This window comes from Pongo abelii, chromosome 6 (genome assembly GCF_028885655.2).
Source record: "Pongo abelii isolate AG06213 chromosome 6, NHGRI_mPonAbe1-v2.0_pri, whole genome shotgun sequence".
Classification (NCBI taxonomy): Eukaryota; Metazoa; Chordata; class Mammalia; order Primates; family Hominidae; genus Pongo; species Pongo abelii.
The window spans coordinates 141,090,812-141,107,937 of NC_071991.2; the positions used below are offsets into that span (position 1 = coordinate 141,090,812).

Sequence of the window (17,126 nt, forward strand, 5' to 3'; positions counted from 1 at the left end):
TGAGTAAGAAGATTGAGTCATTATTAAAAGTGTCCTGTCAAACAAAAGCCCAGGACCATATGGCTTCACAGCAGAATTCTACCAAACATTTAAGGAGAGCTAATAACAATCCTTCTCAAGCTTATTTAAAAAATTGAAGAGGAGGAAATACTTCCAAATTCCCTTTGCAAGGCCAGTATTATCCTAGTACCAAAACTAGACAAGACAATACAAAAAAACTGCAGTCCAATATCACTAATGAATGTAGATGCAAAAATTCTCAAAAAATACTAGCTAATCATATTCAACAGCATATTCCAAGGATTATTCACCATGATCAAGTGGGATTTATCCTTGGGATGTATGGTTGGTTCAACATACAGAAATCAATACATGTAATTCACCATATTAATACAATGAAGGATAAAAACCTGATGATTATTTCAACAGTGAGTCAGACGAAGCATTTGATAAAATTTAACATCCTTTCATGGTAAAAACTGTCAACAAATTAGGTTTAGAAGGAATGCTCCCATGCCCGGCTAGTTAGCCGGGCATGGTGGCAGGTGCCAGTAGTCCCAGCTACTCGGCAGGCTGAGGCAGGAGAATGGCATGAACCCGGGGGGTGGAGCTTGCAGTGAGCAGAGATCGCACCACTGCCCTCCAGCCTGGGTGGCAGAGCGAGACGCTGTCTCAAAAAAAAAAAAAAGAAGGAATGCTCCTCAACACAATAAAGGCCATATATGATAAGCCCACTACTAACATCATACTCAACTGTGAAAAGTTGAAGACTTTTCTTCTTATATCAGGAACAAGACATGAATGTCTTCTCTTACCATCTTTGTTCCACATGGTAGTGGATACCCTAACCAGATCAATTAGACTAGAGAAAAATAAAAGGCATTGAAATAGGAATGGATGAAGTGAAATTTTCTCTGTTTGCTGATGATATAATCTTACATATGAAAAATCCTGCAGACACCACCAAAAACTATTAAAATGGAATGAATTTAGTAAAGTTGCAGGATATGAAATTAGCTTACAAAAATCAGAAGCATTTCTATGCACTAGCAATAAACTGTTTGAAAAAGAAATTAAGAAAAAATCCTATCTATAATAATGTAAAAAATAAAATACTTAGGAGTAAAGTTAACCAGGGAAGTGAAAGATCTGTGTACTGAAACATAAAACACTGATGAAAGAAATTGAAGAGGACACAAATAAATGGAAAGATATCTTATGTTCATGGAATGGAAAAATATTGTCAAAATATCCAAACTATCCAAAGTAATCTACAGATTTCATGTAACTCCTATAAAAATTCCAATGTCACTCTTCACAGAAATTAAAAAAAAATCCTAAAATTCATGTGGAATCACAAAAGACCCTGAATAACTAAAGCCATCTTGACCAAAAAGAATACAGCTGTATGTATCACACTACTGTATTTCAAAATATATTACAAAATGATAGTAATCAAAACAGCATGGTTCTGGCAAAAAAACAGACACATTGACCAATGGAGTAGGATTGAAAGCCCGTATATAAAACTACACATCTGTGGTCAATTGATTTTTGACAAAGTGCCGAGAATACACAATGGGGAAAAGATAGTCTCCTCAATAAATGAGGTTGGGAAAACTGGGTATCCACATGCAGAAGAATGAAATTTGATCCTCTTCTTACACCACAGGCAAAGTTAAATCAAAATAGATTAAATATTTAAATGCAAGACCTGAACTCATAAAACTCTTAGAAGGACACATAGGAAAAGAGCTTCTTGACACTGGTTTAGGTAATGACTTATAGAAAATTACACCTAAAGCACAGGCAAAAATTCAGCTAAATAAAAATAGACAAATGGGATTGCATCAAAATAAAAAGCTGCAAAGCAAAGAAAACAACCAGCAGAATGGAAATTGGGAGAAAATATTTGTAAACAACATATCTAATAAGTGTTAATTTCCAAAATATATAAGGAACTTTGGCTGGGTGCCCTGGCTCACGCCTATAATCTCGACATTTTGGGAGGCCAAGGCAGAAAGATTGCATGAGCCCAGTAGTTTGAGACTAGCCTGGGCAACATAGTGAGACTCTGTCTGTACAAAAAATAAAAAAAATTAACCGGGTGTGGCAGTGCATACCTTTAGTCCCAGCTACCTGGAAGGCTGAGGTGGGGAAGACTGGATCATCCTTCCTACCTTGAGGCTCCAGTGAGCTGTAATGGTGCCACTGCACTCCAGCCTGGGTGACAGAGTGAGACCCTGTCTGAAATAAATAAATACGAATAACAAAAATACAAGGAACTTATTCAACTGTAGTGCAAAAATAAACAAAAAACCTAAATAATCTGATTTTAAAATGGGCAAAGGGCCTGAATAACATCTCTCAAAAGAAGACAAAAATCATATGAAAATATGTTTAATATCACAAATCACCTGAGAAATGCAAATCAAAACCATAATGAGATATCACCTTACATGTGTTAGAATGGCTGTTACCACAAAGATGAAGGATAACAAGTGTTGGCAAAAATACAGAGAAAAGTAACTCTTTCACTCTGTTGACAGGAATATAAATTATGGAAAACACTATAAAGATTTCTCAGAAAATTAAAAACAGACCTACCTTATGATCCAGTAATTCCACTTTTAGGTGTATATGCAAAGGAAATGAAACTAGTATTTTGAAGAGATATCTGCACTCCCACGTTCGTTGAAAATTATTCACAATAGCCAAGACATGGAAACAATCTAAAAGCCCATTAACAGATGAATGAACAAAGAAAATGTGGTGTGCATACACAATGGAATATGATTCAGTCTTAGAAAAGGCGATTCTGCCATTTGCAACAACATAGGTGGAACTGGAGGACATTATGCTATGTGAAATACTCCAGACACAGAAATATATATATTGTATGATCTCACTTACATGTGGAATCTGAAAAAACAAACCCACAGAAGTAGAAAGTAGATTGGTGGTTGCCAGCATTCTGGAAGGGGAAATGAGGAGATATTGGTCAAGGGGTATGAAGTTTCAGTTATGCTAAGTGAACATGCTTTGGAAACCTAAGGTATGGTAGTATGAGTATAGTAAACAATACTGCATTGTATACTTGAACTTTCATGAGAGGGTAGATCTTAAGTGTTCTCACTACACATGAAGAAATTGAAAACAGGAATTATGTGAGGTGATAGATATATTCTAAAAGAAAATATTTTTACTTTCAACATGGTCTCATAGGGACCTCTTTTTGATGTTGGTGTTAGACAGGACTCACATATGCCTTGGGTATCTCAGGGTGGCAGACAGACTGTAAAGTGGCCCTGCCTGTCCCTCAACCCTGGTGTTGGGCCTTTGTGTAACCTCCTTCTTTTGAGTGTTGTTGGTGACTGTGACTTGCTTCTAGCCAACAGACTATGGCAAAGGTGATAGGCTGTCACTCCAATGATTGTGTTATGTTATTTAAGACCCCATCTTGTTAGCAGACTCCCTTTAGAGACTGCTGACTTGACGTGAGTGGCCATGCTGAAACAGCTCACCTGGCAGAGACTGTGAGAGGCCTCTAGGACCAGAGAGCAGCCTCCCACCAACACCCAGCAAGAAACAGGGGCTCTCAGTTCTGCTTCGGAAGGCCCCTCAACCACATGATAATGAATTCTCTCACTGGAAATACAAAACCCATTTAAACCATTATCATTTACATCTCAGGATTCACGGAGGATCTAAGTAGAGATCTGGATGGAGAGGTAGATGAAGTGTTTGATTTTGAAGGGATTTGTGGGCAAAGGCAGTAAGGTAAGCGTGGATGTGTAACAGGGAAGTACTGAGACAGAATTCTTCGATGTCACTATTTTTCCTATGTATCTCCTATACTTGTCTCTATATTTAAAGTCTTAAGAATGTTCTGATAAGAGGAGTGTTCGTATGGCCTGAGGATGGAACTCAGTCACAGAGACCCGGAAAAATCATAGACATTGATACTAACCATGGCAGCATGCAGGCAAAACTGGACAAGGCAAATTAGGGTAATTTGCAGGCCTAGTGGTAACTGACACTAGGATAAATTTGCATCCTGTCTGAGCCAAGAGCATACCTCTCCTCTTTAGCCTGAGCATCCTCCTCTCTAAGTGAGCTCTGGTTCAGATGCAGAGCCTGACCACTCTTTAGCACTCCTAGGAAAGATTAAAAGCAGGACTGTGGCTAGGGGCAGGGAGGAGGCCAGGGACCAAGGCACTCAAGTGGGGACTGCAGGAGGGGTCAGAATGCAAGCAGCACTGACGGCCTTCTTCATGTTGTTCTTTAGCCTGCTGAGTCTTCTGGGGATTGCAGCAAATGGCTTCATTGTGCTGGTGCTGGGCAGGGAGTGGCTGCAATATGGCAGGTTGCTCCCCTTGGACATGATCCTTATTAGCTTGGGTGTCTCCCGCTTCTGCCTGCAGTTGGTCGGGACGGTGTACAACTTCTACTACTCTGCCCACAAGGTCGAGTACTCTGGGGGTCTCAGCCGACAGTTCTTCCATCTACACTGGCACTTCCTGAACTTAGCCACCTTCTGATTTTGCAGCTGGCTCAGTGTCCTTTTCTGTGTGAAGATTGCTAACATCACGCACCCCACCTTCCTGTGGCTGAAGTGGAGGTTCCCAGGGTGGGTGCCCTGGCTCCTGTTGGGCTCTGTCCTGATCTCCTTCATCATAACCTTGCTGTTGTTTTGGGTGAACTACCCTGTATATCAAGAATTTTTAATTAGAAAATTTTCTGGGAACATGACCTATGAGTGGAATACAAGGATAGAAATGTACTATCTCCCGTCCCTGAAACTGGTCATCTGGTCAATTCCTTGTTCTGTTTTTCTGGTCTCAATTATGCTGTTAATTAATTCTCTGAGGAGGCATACTTGGAGAATGCAGCACAATGGCCACAGCCTGCAGGACCCCAGCACCCAGGCTCACACCAGAGCTCCGAAGTCCCTCATCTCCTTCCTCATTCTTTATGTTCTGTCCTTTCTGTCCCTGATCATTGATGCCACAAAATTTATCTCCATGCAGAATGACTTTTACTGGCCATGGCAAACTGCAGTCTACCTGGGCGTATCTGTCCATCCCTTCATCCTCATCTTCAGCAACCTCAAGCTTCGAAGCGTGTTCTGGAAGCTCCTGCTGTTGGCAAGGGGCTTCTGGGTGGCCTAGATGGCATGGTCTCCTTATCTAGACCCCCGGAAAAGAAAGGTGAGGATGGCAGAGCTGTGGCCAACCGACATGGAGGTGTTTTCATAGGTAGATGAATACTGGGTCCTGCTATGGGGTTCCTCCTCTGGGAAGCGGAGGAGACAAGGAAATCTGGGAACTCTCTGAGCATGCTTCCCTTCTCTGGAATATTATTAAGATGCAGTCTCATGGATCCCAGAGAGCCAGTATTGCCCAGAAGTTCAGAATATGTTAATACGATATCGTGCTACTCTTTATGTTTGTACCCCTTTGTTATCTGGAAGGCTTAGATTAAAAGTGTTGATTAACTGTGCCGTCGCATCTCCACTGCCTTTCAGAAAGTTAAGAGCAAATATTTGTCTGTATGGCTGAACTGAGATGTGGATAGTGAAGCGACAGCCTTCTTGAGGACAAATGTCGGTTACTACGAGAGCCCCAAGGGACAGGCAGTTGTGGCAGGCAGTGGCCTGGGCTGTGAGTTCTGATTGCCCTTTACTGCATGAAGATACTTTGTCTCCACACAAACTTGGATAATCTGGTTTTAATTTTATTAAGTTTACTGGAAGGTTTCTTTACACCACCCAGTTTCTTTTCTCACTAACATTTCTGACTTAAATTTTCTCTTCTCTGAAGTCTGAGTAGTAGCCAGACTTTTTTCTTGTTTATCATTCCTTTAGAAAAAGACACATTGTGACTTCCTTTTCTTCCTCAAGCATATGTCACAGAGTCACATCTGCATTGAATAAACACGTACTTTTCAATCTGAAAAACAGACTCAGAAATTTCATTAGACTGGGAGTGGTGATGTCCGTAATCCCAACACTTTGGGAAGCTGAGGCAGGCAGACTGCTTGAGCTCAGGAGTTCAAGAGCAGCCTGGGCAAGAGAGTGAGACCTCCTCTCTACTAAAAATTCAAAAAAATCAGCCAGGTGTGGTGGTGTGCCCCTGTGGTCCCAGCTACTCGTGAGTCTGAGGTGGGAGGATCACTTGAGCTCAGGAGATAGAGGCTGTGGTGAGCTGTGATCACACCACTGTACTCCAGCCTGGGCAACAGAGTGAGACCCTGTCTTAAAAAAAATTCATTAGTTTGTGTCTAAAAACTACTTAAATATTGTTTTAAAAGAACCACGCTGTTCAAAATTTTACGTTTAAATACTGTTTAAAAATAACTTGCTCCAATTACTATGGAAATGATTTTAGAAATACTTTTGGAAAAAATTTTATTTAGAGATGAGTGCCTCTAAGATAGCTTAAACATTTTTGCTAAAGGGCATCAATGTGCAAATTTCAGAGACTAGCTTGCAGCTGAATCCCTGATAGGGAGAAATTGTAATTTCCTCTAAGAGTGAAGACTTTGATTAGGGGATGTACCAATGAGTGGATGAACACTCATGAACAATAATCTTTGGGCACATGGCTCTACATTTTTAATTTAAGCATTTATTTTAAAAAATACCTAATATATTTTGATGGCTGAAAATTCAAAACCTATTGAAGAGTATGTATAGAAAATCTCCCTCTTATCTGTTCCATCCTGAGGTATTCTTACCAGTTTTATGTCTATCCTTGTAGAGATATTTTATTCTATCAGAAAGCCACTAATACCTAATGAACCAGTCAACTAACTTATGCACTGGTATATTTTATACTAGTACCTAACTAGCTACCAATCAAATAACTTATAATGTCTCCATCTTTCCATAAAATGGTTGCAGAATACACACATTGTCCTGCCCCTTGCTCTTTTCACCTTTTCACTCTTTTTACTCTTTATCTTGGAGAGCTATGTGTGTGGATATGCATAGTATTTCCTCACTTGTAAAATTTTTTGCACTGATGACCACAATTTCTTTAACTAGCCATGTGTTTGTGGTCATTTAGGTTACTTCCTGTTTTTTGTTGTTATAAGAATGCTATAATGAATAATCTTCTGCTTATGTAATTTTCCACATGTGCCAACTAACTACAGGATAAGTCTCATGAAATGGAATTACTGAGTTGAATGGAATGTGCATTTCTGATTTTGACAGATATCACCCTTTATTGGTTTGCATCAATTTACTTTCCCACCAGCAATTTATTAGAAAACTTTTTTCACACTTTCTGATTTTGCCAACCTGTTAGGTTAAAAAAAACTAGCTGTCATTTTCATGACTCTTACTATTAGTGAGTCTTTATAATTATTTTATATGTTTAGAGCCATTTATGTTTATTTACTGTGGACAGTCTATATCTTTTTTGGATTTGGCTTTTGGCCTTTTTCTTATTGGTTTTGAGGAACCATTTATATCTTAGAGGAATTAGCTCTTTATTTGTGATATAAGCAGCAAAGCAATTCCCTACTCCCAGTGTTTTTTATTTTATTTTTTCTTAATTCTAATGTTAGTTTTAAAAGCTCTTTTATTTTGAAATAATGATAGACACACATGAAGTTGCAAAAATAGCATAAATCTTCATCCAGCTTCCCCCAGTGGTGACATTTTATATAGCTGTAATATGATAACAAAACTAGAAAATTGACATTGCTACATTACTGTTAGTCTACAGAACTTATTCAATTTTTACTATTTTAAAAACTTACATTTGTGTGTTTGTGTGTGTAGTTTTATTCAATTTTATCCTAGTTAGAGATCTGTGTAATTATAATCAAGATACGAAACTATTCCATCAACATAAAAGAACTCTTTCATGCTACCTGTTTGCATTTGTACCTACTTCCTTTACCATATGATATGGTTTGGCTCTGTGTCCTCACCCAAATTTCATCTCAAATTGTAATCCCCATGCATTCAGAGAGGGACCTGATGGAAGGTGATTGAATCATGAGGGTTGTTTCCCCCATGCTGTTCTCATGATACTGTGAATTCTCACAAGATCTGATGGTTTAAAACTGTGGTACTTCCTTCTTTGCTCACCCATTCCTGCTGCCACGTGAAGAAGGTACTTTCCTCCCCTTCACCTTCTGCCATGACTGTAAGTTTCCTGAGGCTTCCCAGCCATATGGAACTGTGAGTCAATTAAACCTCTTTCCTTTATAAATTACCCAGTCTCGGGTAGTTCTTTACAGCAGTGTGAAGATGGACTAATATAGATAATTGGTACCAGGAATGGGGTACTGCTCTAAAGATAACCTGAAAATTTGGAAATGACTTTGGAGCTGGGTAACAGGCAGAGGCTGAAACAGTTTGGAGGGCTTGGAAGAAGACAGGAAGATGTGGGAGAATTTGGAACTTTCTAGAGACTTGTTGAATGGTCTTAACTAAAATGCTAATAGTGATATGGACAATGAAGTCCAGGCCGAGATGGTCTCAGATGGAGATGAGGAAATTATTGGGAAGTAGAGTAAAGGTCACTCATGCTATGCTTTAGCAAAGAGTCTGGTGGTATTTTGGCCTTGCCCTAGAGATCTGTGGAACTTTGAACTTGAGGGAGATAATTTAGGGTATATGCTGGAAGAAATTTCTAAGCAGCAAAGCATTCAAGAGGTGACCTGGCTGATTCTGAAAGCATTTAGTCATATGCATTCATGGAGAGTATCTTAAACTGAAACTTTTATTTAAAAGGGAAACAAGCATAAAAGTTTGGAAAATTTGCAGCCTGATCATGAGGTAAAAAAGAAAAATCCATTTTCTGGGAGAAATTCAAGCTGGCTGCAGAAATTTGCATAAGTAATGAGGAGCTGAATGTTAATATCCAAAACAATAGGGAAAATGTCTCCAGGGCATGTCAGAGATCTTTCAGGCAGCCCTTCCCATCATAGGCCTGGAGGCCTAGTAGGATGATATGGTTTCATGGGCCAGCCCTAGGGCCCTGCTGCTGCTCTGTGCAGCCTCAGGACTTGGTGCCCTGCATCCCAGCTGCCCCAGTTCCAGCCATGGCTAAAAGGAGCCAAGGTACAGCTTGGGCTGTTACTTCAGAGAGTGCAAGCCCCAAACCTTGTCAGCTTCCACATGGTGTTGGGTCTGTAGGTGCACAGAAAGCAATAATTGAGGATTGAGAACCTTTGTCTAGATTTCAGAAGATGTATGAAAACAACTGGATGTCCAGGCATAGGTCTGCTGCATGGATGGAGCCCTCAAGGAGAGCCTCTACTAGGGGAGTGCAAAGGGGAAACGTGGGATTGGAGCCCCCACAGAGAGTCCCCACTGGGCCACTGCCTAGTGGAGCTGTGACAAGAGGGCCACTGTCCTCCAGACTCCAGAATGGTAGATCAACCAACAGCTTGTGCTATGGGCCTGGAAAAGCTATAGGCACTTGATGCCAGCCAGTGAAATCAGCCACAGGGCCTGTACCCTGCAGAGCCACATGGGTGGATCTGCCCAAGGCTATGGGAGCCCACCCCTTGCATCAGCATGCCTGGATGTGAGACATGGAGTCAAAGGAAATCATTTTGGAATTTTAAGATTTAATGACTGCCTGCTGTGCTTTGGACTTGCATGGGGCCTGTGGCTCATTTGTTTTGGAAAATTTCACCTGGAATGGGAACATGTACCCAATGCCTGTACCCACTCTGTATCTTGGAAGTAACTCACTTGTTTTTGAATTTACAGGCTCATAGGCAGAAGGGACTTGCCTTGTCTCAGATGAGACTTTGGACTTGGACTTTTTAGTTAATGCTATAATGAGTTAAGACTTTGGGGGACTGTTGCAAAGGTGTGATTGGTTTTGAAATGTGAAAGGGACATGAGATTTGGGAAGGGCCAGAAGTGGAATGATATGGTTTGGCTCTGTGTTCCCACCCAAATCTCATCTCAAATTGTAATCCCCATATGTCAAAGGAAGGGACCTGGTGGGAGGTGATTGAATCATGGGGGTGGTTTCCCCATGCTGTTCTCATAATAGTGAGTGAGTTCTCATAAGATCTGATGGTTTAAAAGTGTTGCACTTCCTTCTTCACCCACTCTCTCTTTCCTGCCACCATGTGAAGAAGGTACTTGCTTTCCCTTCACCTTCTGCCATGATTGTATAAGTTTCCTGAGGCCTCCCGGCCATGTGGAACTGTGCGTCAATTAAACCCCTTTCCTTTATAAATTACCCAGTGTCAAGTAGTTCTTTATAATAGTGTGAAAACAGACTAACACACCATCTATATTTTTGTTGGTTTTTACTTTTACAGTAATGGCTTGTGATATACAGAAATTTTTTCTGATTTCATCCAAAAAAGTTTAATGACTTCTGGGATTTTGCCTCATAATTAGCAGGCAATCCTCATGTTGTTATCATAAATATTCTCTTTTATTTTCTTCTTGTACTTTTACATTTTCATTCTTACACTTAAATATTTTAAATCCTGATATAAGGTATATATTTTTTATAAATTTCATTTTTTTCAGATTATTAGCTTGTTGTCTTAATGCTATTTATTGAACATTTTTTCTCCACTGATTTAAAGTGCTACTTTTTATGATTTATTAAATTATTGCTTATTTTGGCTTATTTCTAGACTGTCTATTCTGTTTCCCTGCCTTGGTGTAAGCATGTGCTTTGACTCTAGCATTTTAATTGTTTTAGTTTTAAAATATGTTGGAAATATCTGGTAAACTAGTCCTTCTTCGTTAATCTTTTTCAGAAATTTCTTGGTTATTATTTTTAGAATAATTTTGTGTGGTCTCAAACATGAATTTCTTTTAAAAAATTAATTGGGATCCTGTTAAATGTGCAATTTAACATAAGGAGTTGTGTAGCTCCATTATGTTGACTCTTCCTATGTAAGAACTGGTCTGCCTTTCCATTTTTTCAGATTTCTTTTTTTATTACTTTCAGTAGGTTTTAATTCTTTAAAAATGTAGATCTTGTAATGTGTATCCTTATACATATACATCATGTCTCAGTTTCCTGATATGTTAAGTGGAGTAGCAGCTGTGAGGATGAAATAAATAATATATGTACATGACACATAAGTAGTATTCATTATAGCTTTTTAATAGTAATTATAACTCAAAATTATTATTATTATTTTCCATATCTGCATCAGTATGGAGGGAGCAAAGAAACCACAGTTAGGCAATAACTTTTCTAGTTATTCTAGACTAGGCTAGCAAAGACTAGTTATTCTTTTACTTTTTCTTTCTCTGATATGTTTTTTCCCCAATTTTTTCAGCATTTTCCAGTTTTTTTCAGTTGTCAAACAGGGCAAATATGCTATATGTGACTGAGATAAATAAACAAAAACCACTCATGATGGATGAGTAATCACTGGGCAGGAATTCTGACACTGAAATCAACCCGGAGCTCACTAGAGGTTTACTCAAGGGTGTGGTTCTAAGAGAGTAATTCACTTAAGTCACATTTTTATATCAGCTGATGGATGTGAGAGAAAAGAGCCAAGGTGGTGTTTTTTGTTTTGTTTTTTTTTTTCTTTGAAGGAAGGGGAAAGGAGGAAATTATAGGAATATTACGAGAGTTATTAAATTTCACCTAGCTATTATCTTTAAACTTTATTCTCTATCATGTTGTGTGAGTTTGCTATATTGAATGGTTATATTTAGGAAAGAAATGAAAAGACTAAGAATGCATTGGAAATCACATTAGATCAATGGTAAATCAGGTTTACTGATGGTCCCCTGACCATGGGCTAGAAGTTCCACTGCCCTCTTGTGGTAGAGTTGCCTAATGGCAAGACCAGTTCCTGGGTGTCTGGAAAGCTTACCTAAAACACCTGTCTTATCAGTCAGCATCAAAGATCACAGTTGACTACTAAAGGTTTTCAAAAAGACATGTTATACAATGTAAAAAACATATTCATACAGACCAATTTGTAAATCAGAAGGTGTTCACCACAGATTGTTTGAGAATTGATTAAGTTAAGTTAACAATACATTTAAAAAAGAGTTTCAATAGGGTTTTGGGGAACAGGCAGTGTTTGGCTACATGGATAAGTTCTTCAGTGGTGATTTCTGAGATTTTGGTGCACCCATCACCCAAGCAGTGTACACTGTACCCAATGTGTAGTCTTTTATCCCTCCCCTCCCACCTACCCTTCCCCTTAAGTCCCCAAAGTCCATTGTCTCATTCTTATGTCTTTGCATCCTTATAGTTCAGCTCCCACTTATAAGTGAGAACATACAATATTTGATTTTCCATTCCTGAGTTACATCATTTAGAATAATGCTGTCCAGCTCCATCCAGGTTGCTGGTGGGTTTTTGAGTGATTATGTGAGGGCAATTCTCTATACTGGAAATAAAGCGGTGAGCATCACAGGCACAGCCTCGACCCTCCTGGAGTTTGCAGTCTTGTGGGGAGTCAGGGATAATGCATCTAGTCATACCAATAAGCCTATTGTTACAAACTGGGAAAAGTCTATGAAGGGTAAACACCAGGGTCTATCAGTGTGTATAACAGGGAGCAATGGCGTTATTTGGCAGAAACTTGGAGTGAGGACAACATCAGAGTCGGATTCCCTTACGAAGTGGTGAAACTGTAGATGAGGTAATATTTTAAAACATAATTCCCATAATCCATATGCTGAAACCTATGAATACCTTTAGGCCAAGAATCCCTGCTCTCTGTATTGACATTTTTTGGTCCTGTGATTTATGTGGAACACAGTGTGCTGTGTGGGGAGATTTTGCTTTGGATAGAAGAGGTGGGGTTGATGCTCTCCTGCTCTTCTCGAGGAGCAGTTGGGTCCTGCTGTCAGGGAGCCCCTACATGTGAATTCCCAGGCATGTTCAGAATGGCCATGGGACACGGTTTTGTCATACCCATTTGCTTTCTGCCTCGTCTCTAAGATTCTAGAGCCACTCTCCTAATTCTACTTCCTACTCCCTCCCTTCCCTTCCTTTATTCTTCAGAAGACAGAGCCATTATTACTCACTGTGTGAACTTGGACCCTGAGTTTTGCTCTCAGGGGTATCATGCATTGATTTATTCTTCATTTAAAAATAAAAAAGGTTTGAAGGCTTTCCCAGGCTAGTGCCTTTGGTGAGGTTTAGACTTTGTTTTATGATTCAATATCAGAAAAGCCAACTCAGAGTCCCTCCCTAACCAGAATGGGACCTGTCTAACCAGGGGTTTGCCTTTTGAGATGTGGCAAGAGATCAGACATGGGTTGATATCATAGATGACACTTACAGAACACACCAAGTAAACTCAGTTTATTTTTGAGGAGTTTTCAGAGTGTTACTCAGATGGCATGGCATCCTCTTCCCTTAAAATAACAGCAACAAAAAATGAAACGGGAAAGTAAAAGGCACTTTGTCTACAGTTACACCCTTTGTCCAATTCTCAACCTCAATATTTGTTCATTAATTTTTACTTCTAACATTTCTCCATGTTCTAAATAACTTCCCTTGTAGATACTCTGGCTTCCAGCTCTTTAGGCTTTGAACCCTGCCTTAAACTCTGCCAGGTCTACAAAGTCTGCCTTAATTACGGAAAGCTGCATTATAAATATGAATTACTCCTTCCACTTAAGCATGAAATAGTTAATTTTTGTCTCAATTAGTCTAATAGGCCTGGTAGAGAGAAAGAGGATAGCTTCTAGAACACTGTATTCAATGTGCTATTCCCCGTATAAAAAACCCCGCTCTCTTGCCATTGCAGCTTCCTTGGCTTTGTTTTCAAAGCCCTCTTTCCAGACAGCTCATTTTCATAATGCCTCAAAATAAAATCTTTGCTCTAACCAAACTGGTTTGCTTTCCTGGGTTATGTCATTCCCCCACTTACCAAGAATGAATTATTTCTCTCTACTCTCTCACCTATCCAAATTTTACCATTTTTAAAGACCTGATTTAATTTTTTTCTTCCCCTTTAATTCCTTTGCAAACCGTATTGATTTCTCCCCTCGGTAGGATAATTCTATGAATTCAATAGGGTTTCTAATCTGTTTCATATTTGGAGATTAATCAAATTTTGCAAACGCTGTACTGTTTTGCATTGTTGGAGTATGTCATAATTTATTTTTTTTTCAGTTTTTGATATTTATCTCTTATCTTTCCAAATAATCTCTTGGTTGTGGGGAAGGATCTCCTATTAGATGTCTTGTGTCTCTTGCAGCACCTGTCACAGTGTGTTGCTTCATGGGACTTGACACAATTTGTTTACTGATTGTTACTTCTTTCCAAGATCCGCATGATGTCCCAGCCTCTATGATGCTTTCAGTACTTAGGAATAAGGAAGTTGACACCGGAGATAATGGGAAACAGCGTTGAGTATAGAAAAAAATGTTCATTAAATGTGGTATTTGATTGATTTCAGATGATGACATTGATACTTAGGACAATGATAACAATGGTTATGATAAACATGCTTATGTTCACTCGGTCAACAAATACTTAAAATTTCTGATAGGTGTAGATTGCTATTGAATGTTGTTGGAACGAGGCTGGTGCTACCAAGAAGATTCCAGAATCATAAAACAAAGTCTAAGACATTATTTATTAATGCCTTCAAAAGCAAAGAGTACATCTTTCCAACACACACAAAGAAACAGACACACACACACACACACATGCACAGAGACATACACTTGCACAAACACTTTATCCCTTAGTACATTTTTCAATGTACTGCTATGTACTACAAAGGGAAAACCTTTTCTTTTCACTTCTGAGTTCTTATGTATTTTTCTCCTTCTAAAACTGAATTATTACCCAGCATTCAGCTCAGGGCACAAGCAGCCACTACTACACTGGAACCCACCATGACAACCTGATGAGCATGACATGCTCACAGGCTATGTAGTTCTGCACGTTGTGGCTGCAGGTGGGCAGGTGCATGGTGACTGCCGTCTCTATAGCAGAATTAGCCAGGCTCACTAGCTAAGAGACAGCCGCCAGTGCCATGTGTAACCTTGGGCTCATCACTGCCAAGTAACACAGGGGGTCACAGACAGCCACGTAGTGGTCATAGACCACTGAGGCAAGCAGCAGGAACTTGGCACCCCCAAAGGCCAGGGAGAAGAGGAGCTGGGTCCCACACTGGGCAAAGATGGTCTTCTTCTTTAGGAGGAAGTACACCAACTCTGAGGGACCCTGCTGGAGGTGTAGCAGATGTCCATGAGTGAGAGGTTGCAGAGGAAGACGTACATGGGTAGGTGGAGCTGCACATCCAGCCAGATCAGGAGCAAGATGAGCCCATTTCCCAGTAGGGTCAGCAGATAGGTGGCCCCAGATAAGACAGAGTCCAGCTTGAGTCTGCCTGTCATTGGAGAGACCCATTAGTGTGAACTCATTTACCCACGTCACCTTGTTTCTTCCCATGGAGCAGGTGGGTCAGGCTGCTAGGGAAAAAGGTGGGTTAGAGAGGCCTAATCAGAATCAGAATTCACAGTCTAGCACTGAACAAAGGACTGTAAAGAGGACTGCGAGTACTTGTATACTGTATCAATTGGATTGTGAGCTTCTTGAAGTCAGAGATCTTTTCTGATTTTTAAAATGTGAAGATTCCTAACAAGTGTTTCACAAATAATGTTTGTTGGGTCCATAAATATAAATGTTTAAAGTGTTTTTGAGGATTATTCTCTGATCCCAATATGTAAATGTGTGTCGGGGATTCGCCCTTGTTCTTATTACTCAGGCTGGGGCCGGTGGCTCTTCCTGCTTCTCCCATAATCCAGGTTGGGCCAGTGATAGAGAGAATTGCTCACTTGGTTCTCAGTATACTGATTAATCAGGTTTAGTTTTAGGTTGATAAGATCAGGACCTCATTGTAGAACATTATATCATCTATAATTATGTCCCAACTTCTTAAGATAATGCTGTTTCCTTGGTGAAATGTTGGCATTTGTTTAAATGTTAAAGTAAGTAATTAATAAAAGATGAATGCACACATCACTTATTTGCAGTGACAACACTTGGAAACTGATGGTGCCCACAGATGAAGTCAGTAAGAGAGTGCCTGTGCAATCCTTTGAGCTTTGTTCTGGGTAAACCCTTCTGTCACAGCAAAGACATGTTTGCCTTTGGAGCACCTCCCTGTTTACTTTGCTTGTCTGCAGCCCCTCTCAAAAGATGCAGATGTCATTTTCTTTTCATGTGCTAAGAAATTTTATAGTTTTTATTTCTTTAAGAATAGCAAGTTCCTCTAGCCCCATTTCAGTATTCACCTTGTTTCTTTGCAACATGGTGTGAGAAGGTAGTGCTGATGATTATTATGAGAATAAAGAGAGACCACAGTGATGCAGAGAAGAGTCTGACAGGTGATACAGCCCATTTGGATGCTCATTACGGGAGGATTGAGAGAGAAGGAAAAAAAAAACTCCAGGAATTAGGATTGCCTCTGAAAATCCCACAGGACCCAATGTGGATACCAGGTCAGAGCTTTCAGCATTGGCTGCATGTTAAAATCACCTGGGAGGCTTTGAAAATTTTAGATTCCCAGATTAAAGTCCAGAGACATTAAGCCACCATCTCAGGTGGGTAAAACCCAGATATTAGTATATTCGTAACTTTTAATGTTTCTCAGGCAATTACGATGCGAAGCCAAGTTAGAGGATCACTGCTTTATTTTAATCTTTCAATTTTTTAAGCAGCCTCATGCTTTCTGGTGTGGAGAGAATCACTGCTTTTGAGGGAACACTTAAACTTATTTTTGAAGACTTAAGACATGGTTTTTTGAGAGAGGAATATGTGTTGAGATAAAGCTAGAAGAGTCTTTGAGAAGGAATGATCTTTTTGACTGAACTCCTTATTCTTCATTTGAAAAAGTTGAGGGCAAGAGAATTTAAATAATCTGCCTCAAATTACGCTGTGAATCGGTGAAAAAAATTATTCTGGATATCTTGCCTTCATGTGCTGGGAACCTCTTAGCCTTAGTTACTTAAAAATTTTTTTTTTCAACTTTTATTTTAAGTTCATTGGGATATGTGCAGGATGTGCAGGTTTCTTACACAGGTAAATGTGTGCCATGGTGGTTTGCCACACAGATCATCCCATCACCCAGGTATTAAGTTCAGCATCCATTAGGTATTCTTCCTAAGGCTGTCCCTCCTCCTA

General features: G+C 39.7%; 1 protein-coding gene and 1 long non-coding RNA gene across 2 annotated transcripts in view; both read left to right on the plus strand.

Moving 5' to 3' along the window:
- LOC129060507 (uncharacterized) overlaps window positions 1-17,126 on the plus strand; it is a 120,147-nt gene that overhangs the window by 76,287 nt on the left and 26,734 nt on the right. The gene's annotated exons all lie outside the window — the stretch shown is intronic.
- TAS2R41 (taste 2 receptor member 41) lies at window positions 2,116-5,971 on the plus strand. Its single transcript, XM_054559945.1, is given in 1 exon segment — window positions 2,116-5,971. A coding segment is annotated over 1 exon segment (924 nt). The 5' UTR covers window positions 2,116-4,247; the 3' UTR covers window positions 5,172-5,971.